The sequence below is a fragment of the Rhincodon typus genome, chromosome 27, assembly GCF_021869965.1.
Source record: "Rhincodon typus isolate 14 chromosome 27, sRhiTyp1.1, whole genome shotgun sequence".
Taxonomy (NCBI): Eukaryota; Metazoa; Chordata; class Chondrichthyes; order Orectolobiformes; family Rhincodontidae; genus Rhincodon; species Rhincodon typus.
The window spans coordinates 19,577,244-19,602,207 of record NC_063358.1 but is presented as its reverse complement, the minus strand read 5'-3'; the positions used below and the strand labels follow the sequence as shown (position 1 = coordinate 19,602,207).

Sequence of the window (24,964 nt, the reverse complement as noted above, 5' to 3'; positions counted from 1 at the left end):
TCCAGATAATGTTCTGGGGACCTGGGTTTGAATCCCGCCATGGCAGAAGGTGGAATTTGAATTAAATAAATATCTGGAATTAATAATCTAATGATGACCATGAAACCATTGTTGATTGTCAGGGGAAGAAACCATCTGGTTCATTAATATCCTTTCGGGAAGGAAACTGCCATCTGTACCTGGTCTGGCCTACACGTGACTCCAGACCCACAGCAATGTGGTTAACTCTGAACTGCCCTCTGGGCGACAAGGAATGGGCAATAAATTCTGTGTCGCCAGCGACGCCCTCATCCCGTGAATGAATAAAGGAGACATCACTCATGAGGAAATTGCAGAAATTGTTACTTAGCAATGCACTTGGAAAAGTATAGCATGATTAGGACAAGTCAACATGGTTTTCAGGCAGGGAAGTCATGATTGACTAATGTATTAGTGTGTTTATGAAACACTCGATGAAATGTGTGGATTTCTAAAAGGCATGTTCCATACAAGAGATTAATACTTCAGGGCTGATGAAATTGGGATGATTTATTGATACGAATAAGGACTTGATTAACGGACAGGAAGTGAACAGCAGGGATAAATGAGGAACTTTCAAGCTGGCTTCAGAATTTTTAATGTGTTTACTGCTCCGATAAACGTTTAATTGTCTGAAATGTTTGTACCATTCCTCTTGAATAAAAGAAAATTTTGAAATGTGCCCTCCCTCCTGCAGCCCCACCCCCCCTCCCCCCGCCCCAAAATCCTGAATGGAAACAGTTGCAAAACTCTGATCTATAAGAAGCAGCAGATGCTTGTAAGCACTGCCCCCTCTAAAGTCTCCTCCAAGCTGCAGTCCATCCTGACTTTGAACTATATTGCCACTCCTTCACTATTATTCGGTCAAAATTCTGGAACTCGCTTCCTAACAGCTGTCTGCATGTGCACCTCAAAGCCAAGCCAATTTGGGGAATGGGCATTAAGCACTGGCCTAATCAGTGACCCACACATTCCATGCATGAACTTTTGTTTAAAAATCCATTGTAGGCAGTACTGCAGAGATATGTTGGATTGCTCCCGAGAATGAGGATTTTCCTAACAGAGGGCTTGAATATCTGGGTTCTCTGGAGGTCAGAAGAATGAGAGGTAATCTCAATGGAACATTCAAGATTTTGTTGGGACTTGATGGGATAGATAATGAGATATTTCCTCTGGCTACAGAATCTAGAACAAGGAAGTACAGTTTCAGGGTAAGGTGCTGATTATTCAGAAGTGAGACAAGAAATTTCTTCATTCCTGATGATTATGGATGTGCCGCCAATAATTTTATTTAATGTAGAAAGAGAGATTTTGGGTCTCTCGGGTAATTAAGTGATATGAAGAGTTGGTTATGAGTTGAAGCCCAAGGCCCATCATAATCACCAGGATCAGCAAGCTTTGCACGGTCAGGAACGCACATGTGGAGCGAGTATGTAGTTCAAGGAATTTGGAGGCGACGTGGGAATTTGATGCAGACGGGAACACGTGATTTTTGCTTGCTTTTTCATTGGCACATAGTTGGGAGGGTTCTTTTTTTCAAACAGGATAAATTGAGCCCAAGATCAGGGGGCCCTGCACAAAAGACTAACATGACAGGTAAACCGTAAGTTTGTTGGTTGGTGATAACTTCTGATTGAACTGTCTATCATAGGTTACTTTCAGATTGAAGGTGAATCGGGAAATATTGACAGGCTACAAACGAAAAGAGCAGTGCAAAATTTTTAAAAATTAAATTAAGACTAAGTAATTAAAATAGAGATGCTGGGCGGTGATGTGTTGTAACTGCACAAAATGTGAGCTGGTGGACCCCATTGTGGTTCATAGAGTTAATGAACTGGAGTCTGAGCTCCAAACCCTGCAACAAATCAGGGAGGGGGAAAGAGTTAACTGGACACTGTTTGTTTTAGGAGGCATTCACACCCCTTGGATTAAGTGCCTCAAATTCAGTCAGTGGTCAGGGACAGGAGAGTGTGACTATGAGCAAGGCAGGTCCAGGAGGTAGTGTTGAAGGAACCTTAGCCCTTGAGTTTGTCTAACAAGTTTGAGATTCTCGCTCCCTGTGTGGACTGTAGGGTGGATAAACAAACTGACCAAAGCACTGTGGTACAGGGAGCCATTCAAGAGTTGGGAGAAAAGAGAAGTGTAGTTGTAATTGGGGGTAGTATCATTAGGGGAATGGACACCGATCTCTGGCTAGGGTCGAGTGTCCCGAAGGCTGTGTTGGGCCTGCCTCCAGGATATCTAATCTTGGTGCAAAGGAACTTGGAGTGGGAGGGAAAGATCCAGTTGTCGTGGCCCACGTAGGTACCAATGAAAGTGGAACGAGGTTCTGCTGAAGGAATATGAGCTGCTCGGGGCAAGATTAAAAAGCAGAGCTAAAAAGATTACTGCCTGAGCCACAAGCAAATTGGCACTGAGGCAAGAAGATTAAAGAGGTTAATTTGTGACTCAAAGATTGGTGTGGGAGAAATAAGTTCAAATTTGTAGGACATTGGCATCAGTCTTGGAGAAGGAGGGAGCTGTTCCGGTGGGATGGGCGCCATCTGAATCATGCTGCGACCAGATTTCAGGCGATTAACACGGTTAGGGCTGTGTGTGGGGCTTGAAACGAAATAGTGGGCTGGGAGGTGGGTGGCGGTGGGTTCAGTTGCACGGAAAATTATGGAAAAAGTTAAATGGGGTGGGCTCAGCAGAGGTTAAAGTTTCTTGAACAAGTAACAGGACAGAGTATGGAAAAGGTCAGGAATCTGACTTCAGGCACAGCAGATAAGGTGACAACTGTTGAGAAAGGGAACAATCAATGCAGCACTGAGGGTGTTGAACTTAAATGCATGCAGTAAATGTAGCTGCAAGGGGATTAGGACTGGGAACTCACTATCCAGGGATAGGTGTCCTATCGAGCAGATGGGCAGAGAGGTTGGATTGCCTTGTTAGTAAGAAATGAAATTAAATCAACAGGAAGAAGTGATATAGAATAGGAAGGTGCAGAATCTGTGTGGGTAGAGTTGAGGAACCACGAAGAATAAAAGACCTGATGGGAATTGTGTACAGGCCTCCCAGCAGTAGTTAGGGTCCAGGGAAGAAAATAAGTCGGGAGATATAACTGGCATGTAAATTTACTCACCATATTTATTTGTCTTTTAAGTGATGTATGGATCCTGGTTTGACCACATCAGAGATTGGTATAGCCATAAGGATGAACTCAACATGTTGTTTGTAACATATGAGGATATGCAGAAAGTAAGTTCAGATTTATGTAATTAAAGATGCTTCAATAGATCATGACTTTTAAGGCCCTGATCCTATTACATAAAGGAAAATGCTGTCAAATCTTATTTTTATCATTTGTATAATTTGCACTGATGTTTAATTGTATTTTTGAATACTTAGTATATCAGTGGATATTGATAGCTATGAAAAATATATTTAAATTTCCAGAGAGAGGAAGGATCATACAACAAAATTTCTCAAATTTTAAGATTTTTATTGTTACAAATAGACTAAAAGCAACATTGGCTAAATACTATTTCAGTAGCCAACTTATTCTGTTACCTACAGATAGATTTCCCATTTAACTGTTAAAATGATTTAAAATCCTTTTCCAGAAACCAATCCAAGCTATTCTTAGCTCCCAGTGACTTGCTGCCTTTTTCCTTTTCCAACTCCATAACATTTAATCCCCAAATTTATTTTGACGGTGAAGGATGCCCTAGATATTACCACTCTTGCCAAAGCTAGGCAAATCATACAGCCTTGTTTGAATTCTCATGACCTTGGCCTATTGAATCCACATGCACGCTCACATGCACATTCTGCGTGGTGAGCAATAGACCTGTATTGTTGAACTCACACTGTCTGATTTTTGTAGTCTCATCTGTTTGGTCCAGTGAAAGAAAACCCTGTGAGTAGATACTATTGAGGATCCTTTGCTTCGCAAATCCATCTTCATGATAATACGAATCACATAGGCCTAGTGTTACAAACTGGTTAGGGAACACTAACCTTTGTCGTAAAGTAGACAAAATTTAAAATGCATGTTTTCACTAAGAATAAAACCACAGATTCCATGGTTTTAAGCAAACAGAAGATAACTTACGATAAAAAAGTCAACAAAACCTAATAGACAATACTCTCTATCTTAGACTCTAACATCCAGAATTAAAATGAGTTAAATTTGACTAGTTTGCCTATTGATTCTCATACACCACAAAATGCACATTAAAAAACAGGCAGTCTGATAAATTTCTTCATCACCCAAATAGACATCAGTGATTGCTGTTAATCACAAAATCCTTTTAACTGTCTTCCATGTGAGGGATTTCAGTTTTTGTTCTTCAAGAAAATAGTCTTTGATTTTCTTCAGTAGCTACCCAATAAATGCTTGCCTTTGCTCTAGCTGTTCTCCAGACATTTTATCTTCCTGCATTCAACAGTCTGCATGTCTTCATCCATACACTGGGATGAACCATGCTCTCTGGCAGTTCCAAGTAGATGACTACTGCACATGACCTGTCTTTGACACCACTCCCAGTTTTACTGAGAAGATGACTACACTTCAGTTTATCTGAGCTGACAGCTGCTCAGTATGGGCTGTCAGAGCCCTAATTACCAGATGCATTGAGCAGCCTTTGCTCCAGTCCTCAACTTGTCAGCCGCTTAAAAAAACTGCTCCCTGTCTTTTTCTGTGAGCCAGCTACACTGAGCCAATGACAGAATTTAAGCCGTATAGAGCCAATATCGCCACTTAACTGAATGAGTATTAGGACCAACAACAACCAAGAAGCTTGACACCATTCAGGCCAAAGCAGCCCACTTGATTGGCACGCATCCACAAACATTCACCCTTTCACTGATGCTCAGTAGCAGCAGTGTGTAGCATTTACAGAGAGTGCAGAAATTCAAACAGGCTCCTTGGACACCACCTTCCAAACCCATGACCACTTCCAGTTCATCCAAGATGACAGTGGAGTACGAACCTTAAGCTGGAGCTTGTCTGCTCCATCTGTTCCTGTTGTGTTTTTCCTTTTTTTTTTCTCTCTCCTTGGTGGCAATCTGAACTCCTGGCCTCAGTGTGGACTTAGACTCCTGGGCCTCAGCTTAGACCTGGTGAGGCATCATCTCAGCCTGGTGTGGCAGTTTCCTCGTCCAGCATAGTGGTCCTTCGGTGGCCTGTGGCAGTCCTTTGGCCCAGTGTGGCCTCAGCGTGGACGTCCGGCCTCAAGACCCCAGAGCGGTCTCCCTGCCTTGGGATGAAGCCTGGCATGGACTGGAGGCTAGGAGCCAGTGTGGACTCGGTTAGAAGGACTATTGTGCTGAACTTTTGATATCTTCTAATTATTTTTTTTCCGAAGCACTTTTACTGAAGAATCTGTACCGACGTACCTTGTACCTAAGATGGTGCCATTAGTTCATGTGACAGTAAAACTAATGCAATTCATTTCAAGCGAGAAGGGCAACATACGTGGGAACACCTGCCATTTCCCAATCCCTGACATTTCCCAATCCCAGCCATTCACCATCCTGACTTGGGAAAATATCACTATTCCTTTAGTGTCATTGGGTCAAAATCCCTTTCTAACAACATTGTTAGTCGACTTATAGCACATGGACTGCAGAGATTCAAGAAGGCAGCTTGCCACCACTTTTTCAAGGGCAACTGGGGACAGGTAATAATGGCTGGTCCAGCCAATGATACCTACAACTTGAGTGAATAAAAAAATTATAACAGACCTTAGCACTTTCCGTGCAAATGATGTCAGACTGTCGGAACTGTAGTTCTCATTTTTTTTTTCTCCCTCCTTTCTGAAGTGGTAAGCCTGCATCTGGAATCATTACAGAATCTGTAAGGTGATCATCAATGCATCCACTATCTCTGTGTACCGATTTCTTCTAAAACTCTGCAGTGTAAATTGTCAGGACCTGAGCATTTGTCATCAAAGTTCCATTAATGCTTTAAAGAAATACTTTTTTGCTAATACTAATTTATTTTAATTTCTGGGAGATTTCTTTTCTTCGTCTCTGGAGAGAGAAGTGAAGTAAATACTTGGCTTCACTGCGATATCCCTATTTTCAATTATAAATTTTCCTATCTATACTTCTAGCAGATCCATATTTGTCTTTGCTAATCTTTTCCTATTAATAACAATCACTTGAAATATTAAAACTATGTTGCAAAAGCTCAGACTGATAGTTGTCAGGCATAGAGTAGAAAATTTGATTGTTATTAGTGCTGTTTATACTTTGCCTAACTGGCATTCTCCTACTGTTAATACATTTGAAAGAAATTACATGTCAGATTTATAATTGAGTAACATTATTTTTATTTGTTAAAGGATATCAGAAGCGTGATAGGAAAAGTTGCATCTTTTCTTAATAAAAAGCTGGATGGCGAAACCTTGGAGTCAATTGTGGATCGTTGCACCTTTGCATATATGAAAACAAACCCTGCAACAAACTACCAAGCTGCATTGAAGCATATCAATCATGACATTGGCCATTACTTTAGAAAGGGTGAGTTATGCTACTGATCAGAGGAATGAACTAAGGCAGTATAAATCAGTTTTAAGTTTGTTCTGAAGATTAGTTCCTGGTCCATTTCTTTCTTTGGTTTAAATATTTAAATTGAAATGATGGGCATATTTACAAGAGCGAAGCACTTTGCTTCAAACTTTGGTGATTAACTGGAAAACAATATAATGTTATTTTGGAATGCTCATGATGCAGGGATAGTTGTACGTTGGATCTTAATTTGTAATCTGTGGGTATGATTCCATAATGCAATGTGTGCAGTGCAGTTGCTCCCGAGGAGATCATTTCAGGATGCCAGAGCGACTGGGCAGTAGCCATTGAGGCATGCTGCATGATTTTCCTTTAGCACCAGGATTATGGTGGTCTTCTTGAAGCAGGTGGGGACTTAAGATCGTAGTAAGGAGAGGCTAAAGATGTCAGCGAATACTGCCAACTGATCCACACAGGATGAAAAGTGCTTGGCTGGGGACTCCATCTGGGCCAGTCGCTTTCCTGTTAAAATGATATTATCGGAGAGAGGAGAATAAAGAGCAAGGATGTCAGTCCATGAGAATAGAAGAGGATGAATGAGACAGAGTGAGATGGAAAATGATGTAGAAAATTCATATATTGAAGCCCCTATTCCCCATTAGCCAATACGAAGATACTGTCAGAGAGTAACACAGCATGGAAACAGGCCCTTTGGCCCAAACTGGACAGTGCTGACTATGGTGCCCACTCTGCTAGGTCCAATTGGCTGCACTTGGACCATATCCCTCTAAACCCTTCCCATCCATGTAACTATCCAATTTTTAAAAAAAAAAATGTTGTACCTGCCTCAACCACTTTCTCTGGCATCCCGTTCCATGTACGCACCACTTTCTGCGTGAAGAAGTTGCCCCTCAGGTCCTTGGTAAATCTTTCCACTCTCACCTTAAACTAATGCCTTCTAGTTTTGAATTCCCCTTCCCTGGGTAAAAGACTACATGCATTCATCCAATCTAAACCCCTCATGATTTTATGCATGTCAGTTAGGTTATCTTTCATTCTTCTACATTCTATCCCTATAACTCAGGCCTATTAGTCCTGGCAACATCCTCGTAAATCATCTTTGCACACTTTCAAGTTTAACTATGTCTTTCCTATAACACGGTGACCAAAACTGTACACAATATTCCAAGTGCGGCCTCACTAACGACTTATAGAACTGTAACATAACGTCCCAGCTCCTATACTTAATGCCTTGACTGACGAAGGCCAGCACGCTAAATGACTTCTTCACCACCCTGTCTACCTGTGACGCCGCTTTCAAAGAACTATGTACTTGTACTCGTACTCGTAGGTCCCTCTGTTCCACAACACTCCTCAAGACTTTACCATTTACTCTATAAGTCCTAACTTGGTTTGACTTTACAAAGTGCAACACCTCACACTTATCTATATTGAATTGCATTTGCCAATCCTCAGCCCACTTCTCCATCTGATCAAGATACTGGGATAATTAGAATTGATATTCTAAATTACGGAGGAAGGACAAACAAAGATCTAGTCAAAGTACTTGTGGAATTCACGGTAATGTGTAGGGATACATCTGGATGTTCATCCTTAGCCAAAGTTAATGTGGATTTGGGGGAATCGGCACCAGTAAAACACATCCTTGTTGTTTAAGCCTGGGTGAAAATAGAGATTTAGTACATGTTAGAAAATCACTTAATTGAACATGACCATAGCAGTTGGAGTTCACCAGGAGTGTTAGTTCCTAAACATGAAGTTTTGACTAGATTCTGCATAGATTACAGAAATGTAAATGCAGTAACAAAAACAGATTTGTACCTGATTTCTCAGTTAGAAGATTGCATCATTGGCGTGGCAGTGCCTCATTTGTTACTAAGATTGACTTATTGAAGGCATCCTAAAATTTACTGTCAAGAGTTAATGATTTTGTTGCACTAAATCAAGGGTTCAACGTCGAGTCATTGTGATTGGGTTTAAAAGCTCTCGAGCTACATTTCAAAAACCTAATGAACCGAATTGTCATCAGTGTAGCTAATAATGTGGTTTACTTTGTATTAACATACAGTTAAACTTGGAAAGAACGTGTAACACAATTGGAAACCTTATTCAGTTACAGTTAGCTGACTTGATAATAAAATTTGCTAAGTGTGAATTCGTGAAAGCAAGATTAACTTGCCCAGGCAACACAGTGGAGCAAGATCAAGTGTTGCCAAAAGCAGCGAAAGTAAAGGCTGTGATAGAACTACCTGTTCCTAAAACTAAGTAGGGAGATCATGAGATTCTTGGGGATGTGACTTTTATTCAGAAATTGGTGCCAAACTTCAGCACAAAAGCTACATCTCTAATTGATTTATCACAAAGCAGGCAAGACAATATTGTCAAATGAATGCCAAACAGCTGTTGAGAAGCTGAAGCTAATCCCAACGAATGAAGCCAGCTGGATTCCCTTGAGTTCACTAACTGTTAAAGTGACAATTGATGCTCGTGACTTTGGAGTGCATATGGACATCTTTCATGATGATGAATTGAGAATATAGAAGTCAGTGGGGTACTTTGATCAGTATCAAAAGAAATGCTGTACAGTAGGAATGGAAACTCTGGGATCATTGCTGGCTCTTAAACATTTCAAAGTTTATGTCCATCACAACCACAAAGAAACACAAATTGACACTGACCATAATGCTGTTGCCATTGTAAACAAATTTAACAATCAAAATGCCAGAGTGTTTTGTTAGAATATGTTTTTAAAAAAGTTCATATTGTTGGAAAAGGTAATGTGGTTGATGAACTATCGTGAATGTAATGATGCTGAAATAGTTTGGAGATTAAGAGATGGCAAGAAAATGTATGACTCTTGTATCAAGAATGAATGTAATTGTTTTGTTTTGTTGTGTATGCATAACATGACATTGTAATATCACATCTGAATATATAATTTCCTCTTCACAGTATGGAGGCATGTTTTGAAGGTCTATATTTATGGATTATGAAAATTAGAATGTTTGAAACAAAATATTAAACGAGATTCTGGTCTGTGTACCATTTATTTAAAGAAAGGAAATAAACTGTGTTCCAGGGACTTATTAGAGAGAACTGTTGGTTGTATTCCTTTAATGAGATCATAGAATCCCTAGAGTGTGGAAATGGGCCCTTCAGCCCAACGAGTCCACACCAACCCTCACAGCATCCCATCCAGACCCATCCCGCATAACCCACCTAATCTACACATCCCTGAACACTATGGGCAATTTAGCATGGCCAATCAACCTCGCCTGCACATCTTTGGACTGTGGGAGGAAACTGGAGCACCGGAGGAATCCCACATAGATACTGGGAGAATGTGCAAACTCTACACAGACAGGGTGGAATTGAACCTGTGTCCCTGGCGCTGTGAGGCAGCAGTGCTAACCACTGAGCCACCGTGTTGAGCAAACCGAGCTGAAAAAAAAACCCAATGGATATCTGCTGCCTTCAGGGGTTGTTTTTGGTGTAAATTCTTAAGTTGATGTGATTATGTATATTGTAATTTATATTTACTATTTAAATCTGGGATTTTTCTAGGGACTGTTGGAGACTGGAAGAATCACTTTCTTGTGGCTCAGAATGAGTGGTTTGATTTCATCTACGAGAAGAGGATGGCAGAATTTCCTCTGAAGTTTGTCTATGACCTCTCGTCTGTCTCACATGAGCAGTAATTGGAAAATTTCAGAAATATTGCAGCCAGCTCAACCTTGTAATCAAGAAATGAGAGGCAGGAATACGGGGAATTAAAGACCATTCAAAATCAGTTGTAGAATCATAGAGATGTACAGCATGGAAAAAGACCCTTCGGTCCAACTCATCTACGCTGACTAAATATCCTAAATTAATCTCGACTCATTTGCCAGCATTTGGCCCCATCCTCAACTCTTTTTATTCATATTACCATCCAGATGTCTTTTAGAAAATTCCTGTAAACTAGTATTCTGAATGTAGGAACAGGGCACTTAGATAAACATAATACTATTGGCTGAAATTCACATTGATTCATGAAAGAGAAATCCTGCTTGGCAGTTCAATTAAAAGTTTTTTTTTCAAGTTTAATTTGAAGGATCAATGAGGGGAAATCAGTTGATGTAGTGTAACTGGATATTCAAAACACTCGAAGGTGCCACACAATAACATCACAAGATTAGAGTTCATGAAGTTGGTGGTAGCATGTTAACATGAATTGAGAATTGGTTAAGAGACAGAAAACACAATAAATGGGTATTTTTTGAGTTCAGGAGCTGTAACTAGCAGGGTTTTGAGAGGATCAGTGTTGGGGTTTCTGCTTGCAATCAGTGTCAATAACTTGGATAAGCTATTCATTATAAAATGCCTCAATATCCCAAGAAACCTTAGAAATTTGGGAAAATAAGGTGTGAGGAGGACATGAGGCTACAAAGTGATGTCAACAAGTGACTTTAATGATCCAGACCATAACTAATGGCGTATAAAGTGGGAATCGTCCACTTTGGTAGGAAAAAGAGAAACCGGGTATTTTCTGCACAGTTAAAGACTGGAAAGTGGTGGTTTTCAGTGAGGCCTGTGTGTCTTTGCACTAATCATAGAAATTTGACATGCAAGTACAGTAAATGTAATTTGACGTTGAACTACACGGCATAATATAATCAAGCAGAGTGAGTGTGGCTTCAGGAAGGAAAAATCATGCCTGACCAATTTAATAGAATTCTTTGAAGAGGGAACAAGCAGGATAGATAAAAGGAAAGCCAGTAGATGTATTATCTTTGGATTTTGAAAAGCGTTAAGATGATACTGCATACGTTAGGCTACTTAAGAGAGTCTGTGTTGTTGGGGGTACTATATTAACATGGATGAAAGTTTAGTTAACTTAAAGAAGATGGAGTTTTCAGCTTGTAACTAGCGGAATACCACGGCTGGAATACCACAGTAATCATTGCTGGAGCCACAATTGAAATGATTTAACCTCCAGTAACCACAATCATAATTGTGCTAGGTATGTGTCCAGTGAGCAGAGAGTCCACCCTGGGTATTGCATTTAACCTTTTCTATGTTCAATACAGAGTAGAACTTCTGCTTATTGAATTGCTTGAGCGTATAGTTTTGACTTCTGGCTTCAGTTACTTTTTGAGTACCAGAGGAAGAGGATACGAGGCTGAATTGGCAGCTTACCTGAGACCCTCCATCTCTTTCTCCAAGTTGCTGGCTGGAAAGAAGCCTACACTTTGCCAGCAAGAAGGAAAACTGCTAGCCCAGCTGAACAAGGAAACTACTTCAAGACACTGACCTCATGGCAGTTGTATGTCGTGTGAATGGCAATTTGTAAACTATCTTCTCTCCTGCCATCCTAATTTCCACATGCATGCGCATGTGAATGAAGTAGCAAACCAATTACCCGCACTTTCAATGATTTGTTAATAAGCCTAATCACTGATTTCCTCTTGAAGGATTTTGCTGTGGATTTATTTGAAAATTTGCTAAAATGTTCAATATATCTATAATGTATTTTCCTAACCTCAATCCTTGGATGAAATGAAAACTTGGCTTGAAAGCATGTGTTGGTACAAGTTAGCAAATTACACAATAAAAAGAGTAAGAAATACATGCACACTGACTCTCTCTCTGTTTATTATAGTTATGTTGTTTAGAATTTTTGTACTCTGGTAATTTGGACTGAAGATAAATTCTGGGCAAAGCATCAGCTATCCTATTACAGGGCAACTGCAGTGGCTGATAAGGATTGCAATAATAAACTTGACTGTTTTAACCTGGTATTCTGGATTTTGAATTGTTCCACAAATTTTGGAGGTATATGATCAGTATGCACATCCCTTTAGCTGTGTTAGACGTATAATTCCAAGTGTTTAAGAGCCAGTAATTGTCCCAGGATTTCCTTCTCCATAGTGGCATCTGTTTTGTTGCTGATTTAACACTTCAGAGAAGCATTCCACTGCTGTCTGTCTTGGTGTGAACCATCTCCTTGGAACAGGACAGTATGTATTCTCAGATCACTAGGAGCAGTAGCTACTTGTTGAAATTTGTAGAAGACCGGCACTCGTTCATTAAGAGGGCATTTGTTGATTCAAAAGCTGCTTAACACTCCTCAATTACCTTTCCAGCTCTGGTTCCTTCATCTACTTTGCGATCTGCCTTAGCTGTAACTTAGTATTAACTGACATCAGTGTCTCATTGCTTGGAATACCCAGTCACTATTGTATTTCAACCAAGCCCAAATGCTGTGCCAGTACTTCAATTATCTCTGCCCCATGAGTTGTGACAGACAATTCACTTCTAATTTACTTACCAATTCAATAAACCTGTCTTCTTCGATTCCTTATAAGTTAATCAGAAACATCGCGTCCCCCTGCAGGAAGGTGTTAGCAACTTCTAGTACCATCTCATTTCTTAATGAAAACCTGGAGTTTCTCCTTTCATCCTTTATTACACTAATTCCACACCCAATCTTGTGTTGTCCTTGTTCCAAAATATCACAGACGAATCCCAAGTTTTGTCGTGACTTACTGGGTAGTGAGCTGTAAATCAAGCCCACCCTATTCCCAAAGTTGCCACCAGGAACCCGGGTTCAATTCCACTCTCGGGCAACTGTCTGTGTGGAGTTTACACATTCTCCCTGTGTCTGCGTGGGTTTCCTCCCACAGTCCAAAGATGTACAGGGTAGGGGGATTGGCCATGTTAAATTGCCCATAGTGTTCAGGGTTGTGTAGATTAGGTGGGTTGTAGGCCTTGGGTCTGGAGGTTCGGTGTGGACTTGTTGGGCCGAAGGGTCTGTTTCCACACTGTAGGGATTCTATGAAACGGGAAGATTTAATGGGACTGTCAAAAAGTCCAATTTGGCTGTGACTGACTGCTACCCAGGACAAAAGCAAACTGCACTGGGTTCTTCGTTAATAGTAACAATAACTCCATTTACTGTAACACAATTTTAACAAGAACAGGATTTCTAAATTAACCATATTAAGTATTTCCCCTTTTAAAATTCGCACACAAAACGGTAAGAAAACAGACAAAACACAAATATGGGTGGAGGGAAAGCAACAGGCAGAAGTACACAGTTCTGTATCATTTATCCAAATTCCAAAACTGGATGGGTTGGTTTCTTAATCCTTTTGATTGTTAGCTATGCAGTGATGTTCGGTCTGTAGTTCACTAATTTCTTTGTCAGACCCAGGGTGTCCCTGGTTATCTTTGGGTTTTAGAATTATCTCTAAATTATTTCAGCACTTCTAAATTTAGCTTTTTTTTCTAGTGTTTTGACAGAAAATTGCAGAGCAACGTTGCAATGAATGTGGGGAGAGAATGACTGATTCAGCAACTTCTTGAGGTCGCCTCTTCCATGTTTCACTTTCCTTCCTGAAGCTCAGTGAATCAGAATCCTGACCAATCAGCATTACTGTGATGCTGACCTCTCCTGAGTCTATAACAGATGATGCCAATTTGTATGGACTCTATGTCCCCAAAAAGTACCATTGTTTCGTACGCATTAGTCAGCTTCACTCGTTTGTCCAAGCTGCAAATATCTCTTTGTACCTTCTTTTAAGCCAGTGTCCATTCTCACATTTTCAGTCAAGAATCCAACAAGAAAAAGTCTCTTACAAATCTAATCTAGAAGTTATGTACCTTTTCTCCAAGGATCTTTCTTTGATTAGCTTCTGAGGGCCCATTACCTTAGGTTTGTAAACTAATTCGAAAGAACTGAAGTCAGTAAGCTCCTTGATTGAATCCTGAGTGGCAGTCGAGCAATCTTGGCTATTTATCCTAGTTATTGGGACAGTCATGGCAGTATCCCCTCAAGATTGCTTTGAGGACTTGATGTAACTGTTCTAAAGCTCCTTGTGATTGTTAGTGGTGGGCTGAAGACAATAGCTATCTTATACCCAGATTACTTGTGATTTGCTGGAAAATTTTGCACGTAAAATTGGTGTCTTGATTTGAAGGAATCTCCACGATGCCAGGATACGTACCATAATCCACTCAACTATCTTTCACTCTATCTCTGCTACTGCAATCACCTTCCACCGAGGCTTTTGCTCTGACATCACTGTGTTGCATGCAATATCTTCCCTTATTCCCTCCATCTTCCCGCACCATTACCCTTCATCCACTCCATGCAGCCTCCTCACTCCCTTGGAACACCTTAACCAGCATTAACAGCTGTGCCATTTACTTGTGTCTGATCCTTCAGTTCCCTTTGTGTCTTCAGATGCGATAGTGGGATTGTAAGAGAGGTGGGACATTGCATTATTGTCAAAGGAGACCATCGCTGCAGTAATTTGGGTGGATGTTTTTAAAGACTCCTAAAATGAGGCCATCTGGATAGAGTTTGGAAATAAAAAAAGGTATGTTCACTTTGCTGAGATTATACTGCAAGCCTCCCCAGAGGCAGAGTGAGATAGAAGGGCAGATATATTGGCAAATCTCAGCGAGGCATGTGAGGAATAGGATGAAAGCAGGGGATTTCAGCTTTGCTACTGTTAACTGTGATCACCTTAGGGTGAAATGATTAGATGGGTTGGAATTTTTTCAGTGCATCCAGAAGAGACTTTTTGTGCCAGTATGTAGATAGTCCTACTATAGATGGGGCAGTGCTCGACTTCACCCTAGGGAATGAAGCTGGTCAGGTGGTTGAAGTGTCAGTGCGCAAACACTTTGGGGATAGTGATCATAACTCAGTAAGTTTCAAAGTCCGGATGGAAAGGGATAAGGAAAGTGCAGAATTTAAATATCTCAATTGGGGAAAAGGCCAAATTCAGTGGACATTTTTGGACAGGATCTGGCAAACATAGACTGAGAATAGCTGTTAGCAGGTAAATCTATGCGGAAAGTGGGAGTCTTTTAAAAGTCGTACAATGGGAGTTCACAGGCAGCATGTTCCTCAAAGAGTGAAGGGCAAGGGCAGCGGCAGCAAGTACAGGAACCGTGGATGTCAAGGGATATCGAGAGTTTGGTAAAGAAAAAGGAGGAAGCATGTGTTGGGTGCAGAGCATTAAAAATAAGGGATGCTCTCCAGGAAGATAGAGTGTGTGTCTGTCTGTGTGTCTGTGTGTGTGTGTGTGTGTGTTGGTGGGGGGGGGGGGGGTTGTCGGGGAGGTGTTGGTGCTTAAAAGATAAATTAGGAGGGCAAAGGAACCATGAGGCATCTTTGGCAGATAGGATTAAGGAAACCATAAGTATATTAAGTGTAAGTGGATTACCAGGGAAAAAGTGGGGCTGATTAGAGACCACAGGGGCAATCTATGCATGGAGACCGAGGTCTTGGGTGAGTTTTGAAATGAATATTTTTCATCTGTATTTACTGATGACTGGAGGATAGCTAATAAACTTCCTTTGTTCAAGAAGACAACCAGATAATTACAGACCAATTAGTCTGACGTCAGTGGTGAGGAAATGATTGGAAAAAAATTTAAGGGACAGGATTAATCAACACATCAAAAGTCAGGTATTTATTCGGGATAGTCAGCATGGATTTGTTGAAGGGAGATCCTGTTTGACTAATTTAATTGAGTGTTTTGTAAAGTTGACTAATTATGTTGATAAATATAATTGATTTACATGGACTTTAGTAAGGCCTTTGACAAGGTCCCACATGAAAAGCTGGTCCAAAAGGTAGGAGCCTATGGTATCCAAGACAAGTTGACAAACTGGATCCAAAATTGGCTTGCAAATAGCAAACGGTGATGGCAAATGGTAGTTTTTGTGATTGGAAGCCTGTGACCGGCGGTGACACAGGGTTCAATACTGGGATCCTTGCTATCTGTTATGTACATTAATGACTTGGATGTGAATGTAGAAGGCATAATTAGTAAATTTGCAGATGCCATGAAAATTTGTGGAGGAGTTGTTACTGAGGCGGATGGTCTTATATTGATCAGCTGGTAAATTGGCAGAGCAATGGCAGATGGAATTTAAAAGTGTGAGGAAATGCATTCTGGGAGGTCCAATAAGGAAAGGATTTACACAATGATTGGTAGGTCCCTAGGGAGTACAGAGCAACAAAGGGACCTTGGCAAAATCTACAGAACTCAGTATCAGCACGGTAGATAGGATATTGAAGAGGGCGTACAGAATGCTTATTTTCATTAGCCAGGGGGGTAGAACAGGGAAGTCTTGTTGCAACTTTATAAAGCATTGGTTAGGACACTTGGAATGCTGTGTGCAGTTCTGATCGACACACTTGGAAGGATCTAATTGCATTGTCGAGGGTGCAGAGGAGATTCATAAGGACTTTAGCCGAAATGGAAACTACCGATTACGCAGAGGAGGCTGAGGGGAAATCTGAGAGGCACAAATTATTATGAGAGGCACAGAAAGGGTAGATCATGAAAATCTTCTCCGCATGGCAGACATGTTTAAGAGCGGGGGCAAAAGTTTAAGGTGAGGAATAAGTGGTTTAGAGGGCATCTGAGGAAACATTTTTTCACCTCGAGGGTGATAGAAATATGGAATATGCAGCCTGAGAGGATGGTAGAGGTAGGTACTCTTGCAACATTTAAAAAGCATCTGGATGAGCACTTAAACTGCCAGGGCATAGGAGGCAATGGATCAAGGGCAGCTAAATGGATTAGTATAGTTTGGTGTTTGTTGTTCAGCATAGACATTGTGGGCCGAAGAACCTGTTCCTGTGCTGTATGACCAAATGATTTGGATGTGAACATAGGAGGTATGGTTAGTAAGTTTGCAGATGACACTAAAATTGGAGGGGTAGTGGACAGCGAAGAAGGTTACCTCAGAGTACAGTGGGATCTTGATCAGATAGGCCAATGGGCTGAGGAGTGGCAGATGGAGTTTAATTTACATAAATGTGAGGTGTTGCATTTTGGAAAGGCAAATCAGGGCAGGACTTACACATTTAATGGTCAGGTCCTGAGGAATATTGCTGAACAAAGTGATCTTGAGTGCAGGTTCATAGTTCTTTGAAAGTGGAGTTGCAGGCAAATAGGATAGTAAGAAGGTATTTGGTATGTTTGCCTTTATTGGTCAGTGCATTGAGTATAGGAGTTGTGAGGTCAAGTGTGGCTGTACAGGACATTGGTCAAGCCACTATTGCATTTCTGGTCTCCTTGCTACAGGAAGGATGTTGTGAAACTTGAAAAGGTCCAGAAAAGATTTACAAAGGATGTTGTGAGGATTAGATGATTTGAGACGGAGGGAGTGGCTGATTGGACTGGGGCTATTTTCCCTGGACCGTTGGAGGCTGACGGATGACCTTATAAAGGTTTATAAAATCATGAGGGGCATGGATAGGGTAAATAGGCAAGGTGACAGTAAGCACTGTAGATGCTGAAGGCCAGAGTCAATTACCATGGAGCTGGTGGTCTGGGGAAAGGTAGGTGAAAGGGTGATGGGTGGATGCAGGTAAGGGGTTATAGTGATTGGTCAGTGGAAAGGGTGGAGCGGATAGGTGAGTACGAAAATGGACAGGTCAGGGAGGTGGGACATGGGATAAGGCGGGGGGGTGGAGGGATTTTGAAGCTGGTGAAGTCAGTATTCAGGGCATTGGGCTTTAAGCTCCCAAAGTGAAATGTCAGGTGTTGTTCCTCCAGTTTACATTTGACCTTGCTCTGACAGTGGAGAAGGCCAAGGACGGACATGTTGCCAGGGGAGTGGGAGTGGGAGTGAAAATTAAAATGGATGGCAACTGGAAGGCTGGATTGGTTATTGAATAGGCAAGGTCTTTTCCCCTGTGTTGGGGAGTCAAAAACTAGAGGGCATAGGTTTAAGGTGAGAGGGGAAAGACTCAAAAGGGACCTTAAGGGCAACTTGTTCACGCAGAGGGTGGTGCATGTATGGAATGAGCTGTCAAAAGAAGTGGTGGAGGCTGGTACAATTACAACATTTAAAAGATATCTGGATGGGTATATGAATAGGAAGTGTTTAAAGGAATATGGGCCAAATGCTGGCAAATGAAACAAGATTTATCTCGGATATCTGGTCGGCATGGACAAGACCGAAGGCTCTGTTTCCATGCTGTATATCTCTATGACATTATGACTCTGTGACTGTACAAAGAAGAAAGTCCCAGTTTCCTGAGAGCCCCACTCAACTGTACAGAGCTAGCAGTATATATTTATAGTACTCAATCACCCGTTTCCCCCATAACATTGTTTCATACTTTCACAGCTTATTCTCTATCTGTCATTGTGATAGTTTGTTTAATTTTCCAGGATATTCTGTTTTACACTTCGGATACACCACATCACTTATTATTTACGTTTCCGTTTCATTATCCTGCAGTCCAATTTGCTGGAGTTCTGATCAGGTCAACCTGAGACAGATGGAACAACTCCTGAGATCCTCCACCCATTGTTACCTTCAGGGATCTAACTGGAGTTCAGTAAATTTCATTTCTCAAGCAAATTTGGAGTTCACTTACAGCCTCATTGAGGTCCAAATGACCTCGGCTAATCCTCAATCCCTTTCTTCTTCAAATCTCAGAAACTCGAGTAAATTTCCTGCTCCTTCCTTCTATGTGTGTTTCCCTTTGACTACTATTACGATCTGCATTCCTTCAGATATCATCAGCAACTGGTCAGCAGCTGTTGCTGCCATTCTCCCTACTTCCCAGTAGTTATACTGCATTCTTGCCACTTTGCCTTAGTCAGTAGCCAAGTGCACAAGTACCCTTGCCATACCTTTAGCTAGGTACACTTCCCATTGTGATCGTTAGATGGCTCTGATAAATAATTAATCGGGAAAATCCTAGGACTCTTTCCATACCAGCTGATCTGTTCTTCCCCAGCATTGTCGATGTTGAATGCACCTTTCCACTGTAGCCTGAATACATAAGCAGTAAGGGCCCTGCCAGAGAGATGGAAGTCTTCCATTGTAAATGTTGCTGCTGCATTCCAATTCTCCACGGAAGAATCTCAATCTATCTGTCAGAGAGAACCAGTGAATAGGGCAAGTTTTATTTGCCTTGAAGGTTTTTCCATGAGGTCTAACTGGTGTTAATTATGATCAAATTGCTGCTAAAGGTTTCATGGTATGACAGGCGCAGATGGTGTAATGTTGTGATTCAGTGCAACATTCTCATATGGTCATCAAGAGAGCACCTCTTCTACTTGGTGGGGGGTGTGGGTACTCACTCACCCCCGGATCCCACCCAATACCCTTGCACCACAAGAGACTCCGCCTAATTTCTAGAAGATTCTTAGCCATCATGTCTCAAGCTGTTCTCTTGGACTGAAGTCAATGGTCTTAGTTATGGTCTTGGATAATAGATTTAAACCTTCCTTTTCACTTTTGTACCTGTATGGCTGTAATAGCATATTTTGGTCCCTGGGCTGTGAATTGCAGTTCTCCTACACTTCCTTGGGTCACCCAGGAGGTATTTTCTAATTCTTAATTATTTTGTCCTGTGCATAACATGTTGACTGAGCACTTGGCAGGTATTGCTGCAACCTGACTGATTAATAATGATTGTCCTTGACAATATTGCCCATCTAATTGTGGCTCCCAAACAAAAGTGGACAAATTAGTTTATCCCATGATAACTAACTGATGAAGGACCACAGTGCCCCTTTGCAGGAAAGCCTCTACCTTCACACACCTGAATTTTTGCTGTATGTTCCAGCAATTCTCTCATATAGCATTTAGCTACTTTTTCAGTATATGGTGTGAAGACAATGTATCGTTATTTTTCTGTATTGTCAGTTGTGGACTGAAATGAAAAAAGAAAAGAGCATTGGTTGTAATATTCCAAAATTCCCTGGACATGTGAAAGGTGGAAAAATGCTAATGTAACGCCCCTATTCAAAAAGGGAGGGAGGCAATATGTGGGAAATTGCAGACCAGTTAGTGTAACATCTGTTGTTGGGAAAGTGTTAGAATCAATTATTAAAGAAGCAATATCAGGAAATTTGGAAAGTCAAAGGCTACCTATCAGAGTCAACTGGTTTAAAGAAGGGCAAATCATGTTTGACTAATTTGCTAGAGTTCTTCGAAGATGTAACGAACAAAGTGGATAATGGGGATCCTGTAGATGTAATATATCTGGACTTCCAGAAGGTGTTTGATAAGTGCTGCACAAAAGGTTCATTCACAAGGTTGAATCATATGGGATTAGGGATAATTTATTAGCTTGGATAGGTGACTGGCTGATGGACAGAAGACAGAGAGTTGGAATAAATAGTTTTCTTTCTGGATGGCGAGAAGTAGCAAGTGGGGTGCCAAAGTGTTTGGTCCTTGAACCCCAGCTATTTACAATCTACGTTAATGACTTGGATACAGGGAGAGAAGGCTCTGTGGCCAAATGTGCAGATGACACAAAAATATGCAGGACGGTAAATTGTAATGAGGAAATAAGAACCTTACAAATGGATATAGATGGGTTAGGAGAGAGGCCAAAATGCAGCAGATGGAGTTTAACGTGTATAAGTGTAAGGTCATGCATTTTGGTCAGTAAAATGGGAAGGCAATCTACTATCTAAATGGGGAGGGACTTCAGGGTGCTCTGGTGCAGAGGGATCTGGGTGAAGAGATAACAAGGTGTAGAGCTGGATGAACACAGCAGGCCAAGCAGCATCAGAGTAGCAGGAACGCCGACGTTTCGGGTCTCGACCCTTCTTCAGAAATGGGGGAGGGGAAGGGGATTCTGAAATAAATAGGGAGAGAGGGGCAGGCGGATGGAAGATGGATAAAGGAGCAGATAGGTGGAGAGGAGACGGACAGGTCAAGGAGGCAGAGATGGAGCCAGTAAAGGTGAGTGTAGGTGGGGAGTTAGGGTGGGGGTTGGTCAGTCCAGGGAGGACAGACAGGTCGAGGAGGCGGGATGAGGCTGGTAGGTAGGAGGTGGGGATGGGGCTTGACGTGGTAGGAGTGGAGAGGTGGGAGGAAGGACAGGTTAGGGAGGCGGGGACGAGCTGGCCTGGTTTTGGGATGCAGTCGGGGGCGGGGAGATTTTGAAGCTTGTGAAGTCCACATTGATACCATTGGGCTGCAGGGTTCCCAAGCGGAATATGAGGTTCAGTTCCTGCAACCTTCGGGTGGCATCGTTGTGGCACTGCAGGAGGCCGAGGATGGACATGTCGTCCAAGGAGTGGGAGGGGGAGTTGAAATGATTTGCGACTGGGAGGTGCAGATGTTTGTCGCGAACCGAGCGTAGGAGTTCCACAAAGCAGTCCCCAAGCCTCTGCTTGGCTTTCTCGATGTAGAGGAGACCACATCAGGAACAGCGGATACAGTATACCACATTAGCAGATGTTCAGGTGAACATCTGTTTGATGTGAAAGGTCTTCTTGGGGCCTGGGATGGGGGTGAGGGGGGAGGTGTAGCACTTCCTGCGGTTGCAGTGAAAAGTGCCGGGGGTGGTGGTGCTGGTGGGGAGTGTGGAGCAGACAAAGGAGTCACAGAGAGAGTGGTCCCTCTGGAAGGCAGATAAGGGTGGGGAGGGAAAAATGTGAACCAGATGGGTTTTTCCTGACAATTGATTCATGGTCATTATTTGGCTCCTAATTCCAGATATTTTGTTGAATTCAAATTCCACCAGCTGCTATGGTGGGATTTGAACCCAGGTCCCCAGAATGTTATCTGGGTCTCTGGATTAATAGTCCAGTGACAATACCACTAGGCCATCACCTCCCCCCAACTCTCTTGTAGAAACCCAGTGGAACACAATATACTGTCAGGGTGCAGGGATCCTTGCATTTCTACTCTGGGGAATGGGCCATGACCAGTCCTGCAGGTTAAGTCCAACGATTACTAGCTAGTAAGTCAAGGCTGGGCTGTAAAGCAGGTGGGACTTGAACCTATGTTTCCAGCCTGGAGGTATGGATGATATCATGGAGCCACAAGAGATTACTAAAATCAATTTATAATTAACAGTTACATGGTTAGGATTGCTTGTGGCCAGATTTTCTAATATACATTGTTGGTCAATGCAGTAGTTACACATTCAGATTATTGCAATGGATGATGTGTTTTAATTTCAAACCTGAGTGCCTGATTAGTGCAATTAACTGTTGAAGGGCCTCATATCCCCCGCAAGAGGACTTAGCTTCCGCAGACAAAAACAAGTAAACTTACTCCACATGCTGGATGTGTGCTGGCCACCATATTTTCATGTTTATTGCACAGTTGAAACTTGGCCAAGGTGGAAGGTTTTCCGGATTACGCTGGAGAGTGAGATGAGGGCTCAGCCTGTTATTTAAAGTGCTCATCTCACACTTCATGCTGTTCTGCATTTCAGTCCCTTTTAACTTTATCAGATTTGAGCCTCCCCACATTCCATTCAAAACTTTTATTTAATTGTTAATATATCCAATAGCATCCTAAACCCAGGCCCAAACCGAGGCCCAGGTGGCATGCTGCAACGTGATGCCTCCTTGATTGTTGAGCAGTGGCAATTAGAACAAGAAGCTATCTGTCTGTGCCAAAAGACAAAGCAGAACTACCATTAGCCTGTAACTTCTAAGTGAAGTGACAATGTACATACAAGCATGGCAGAGGTGCTATAAGCATCCAGGTAAAAACCAATTAAATGAGTGCTAAGAAAGCAAGCTAAGAGGCCTGAGATGTATCCTGTGAAGATGGATGAGATGGGTATATGTCCCTGCATGCAAAACCAACTGGCAGCAAAATTGCAATGCGAGGTGTGGGCAAGTTCCAAAATGCAGTACTGAAGCGCTGTATTATAAGTTATTCTGAAACTGGTACTTTACCAATGCTGATTTCAGTGACGGGAAGGTGCAGGTCACTTCTGCCCGTGGTGTTTTCAGCTTCTGTCCATGAAGCATGCCCTGAGATGTCTGGGAATGATAGACAATTTGGAGGCTGGGATGAGAAAGCAGTGAGCTGCAGTCACCAGGTCACTGCTCTGCCTTTCAAATCCAGAATTGGCACTGTCTAGTTTCTCGTTGCTGCCTGGGAGAACAGCGAACGTCATAGAAATGAGGCAAAACCAGCTAATAACAAGATGGGTCCTCACCAGTTTCTAGTAATAAAGTCTAGTCCTAATGAAGGTTCCAGGCCCGAAACGTCAGCTCTCCTGCTCCTCTGGTGCTGCCTGACCTGCTGTGTTCCTCCAGCTCCACGCTGTATTGACTGTGACTCGAGTATCTGCAGTTCTTGCTATCTCCTAGTAAGATTCTCATTCAGCTATTAAAACCTTATGAGAGAAATGAGACATCCTTCTCTTGTGTCACAAATCTAACTTTTTCATTCTCACTGAATTTAGTTAATTTGCTTGCAATTGCCTACATTGTTCAGACTTTTGGAAAACATTGCTCAAGTCAATTAATTTTAGGTCGCAGCAAAAGTGTCAATACCACTGCTTATTCTTTGGTAAATAAGTAACTCAGGTCAACGTGGTTATCTTATTTTTTGGCAGGCCATGAAGTTTGGGTAATCAGACTTTGAAACTTTACATTCAGATTCAATCATCTCTCTGAAGATTTCTTCAAATCACTGCGATTTGAACTCTTGTCTCCAAAGCAGTGTTTGGGCATCCAGATTATTAGTTCAGTAACATTGCCACTGTAGTTCTGTTCCACTAAGAAGATCAAATGTGTGTTTAAAGAGAGAGATAATAAACTGATATGGGAACCGAATGTGTGTACAGAATTAGGTATGTGACTTATGTCAAAGGTCAATACCTATGTCTTCCCGTCAGGCACCGTTTACACTGAAATATAATGCCGTTACTGTAAGCTACTGAAGTGGCTTGAATCTTACAGCAAGGGCTCAGCTTCAAGCATATAGAATTATTTTGAGCCAAGCAGAACATCTTTGTCCAAGAATGTTTGTGAATTGGCATATCTATCAGACATTCGCAATGGAAAATTAGGCAGAACGTTAGAAATATTCCATTAGGAGTGAACGTATCAGCTTTATCAGGCACCTAAATAGACTGAAAAACTCTGGGTTATGTGAAAGAGACAGAGATGTGGATCTCTGCCCACTCTTCCTATCTTTGCATCAAGGGAAGGCAAGGTTTGCTGATACAAAGGCATGTAAATCCAGCCAGTAATATTTTGCAGCATTGTGAATTCTTTTAAAATAAGTATAAGAAAAATTCCTGAAGGACACCTTTTCTTTTTAGGTAGCAGATACACAACGGACAACAAGAAACAAAAGGAGCAAATGCTTGTGCATTTTCAACACAGAGGTATCTTATTTATTTCACAGGAACAGTCGATTGAACATTTTGAAAGGGTGAAAGAATTTGAAATGGATCCAGATATTCCGCTCAACATTACTTATCCTAAATGTGGTTAGAATCTGTCACAACAGATTATTACTGTGTCCAAAGCTGTTGAACAATTATTTTAAAAACCTATTTTCAGGATACATTTTGGTCTTTCAATGTTCTCCCCTCTATATTATTCCTGTGAAGTTATATTCCTGATCACTGGTTTCCTTCCAACATGCTCTTAAAATACCATGAATACACAGATTCTTTAATTAA

At 41.7% G+C, this 24,964-nt stretch overlaps 1 protein-coding gene across 4 annotated transcripts; it reads left to right on the top strand.

Moving 5' to 3' along the window:
• Window positions 1–733: 733 nt before the first annotated feature.
• Window positions 734–24,846, top strand: LOC109918712 (amine sulfotransferase-like). Of its 4 annotated transcripts, none has more exons than XR_007264968.1 (5): window positions 741–1,125; window positions 3,164–3,258; window positions 6,351–6,528; window positions 14,765–14,900; window positions 24,685–24,846. XR_007264968.1 is itself a non-coding variant. In XM_048613180.1 (4 exons), the coding sequence occupies exons 1-4, from the start codon at window positions 1,119–1,121 to the stop codon at window positions 24,772–24,774; spliced, it is 456 nt and encodes a 151-aa protein (XP_048469137.1). In that variant the 5' UTR covers window positions 734–1,118; the 3' UTR covers window positions 24,775–24,846. The 4 variants fall into 4 exon arrangements, 2 of the variants coding, with proteins under 2 accessions (XP_048469137.1, XP_020374237.2); XR_007264967.1 differs by having other exon boundaries at window positions 24,599–24,709; XM_048613180.1 differs by lacking the exon at window positions 14,765–14,900 and having other exon boundaries at window positions 734–1,125; window positions 24,599–24,846.
• Window positions 24,847–24,964: the final 118 nt, after the last annotated feature.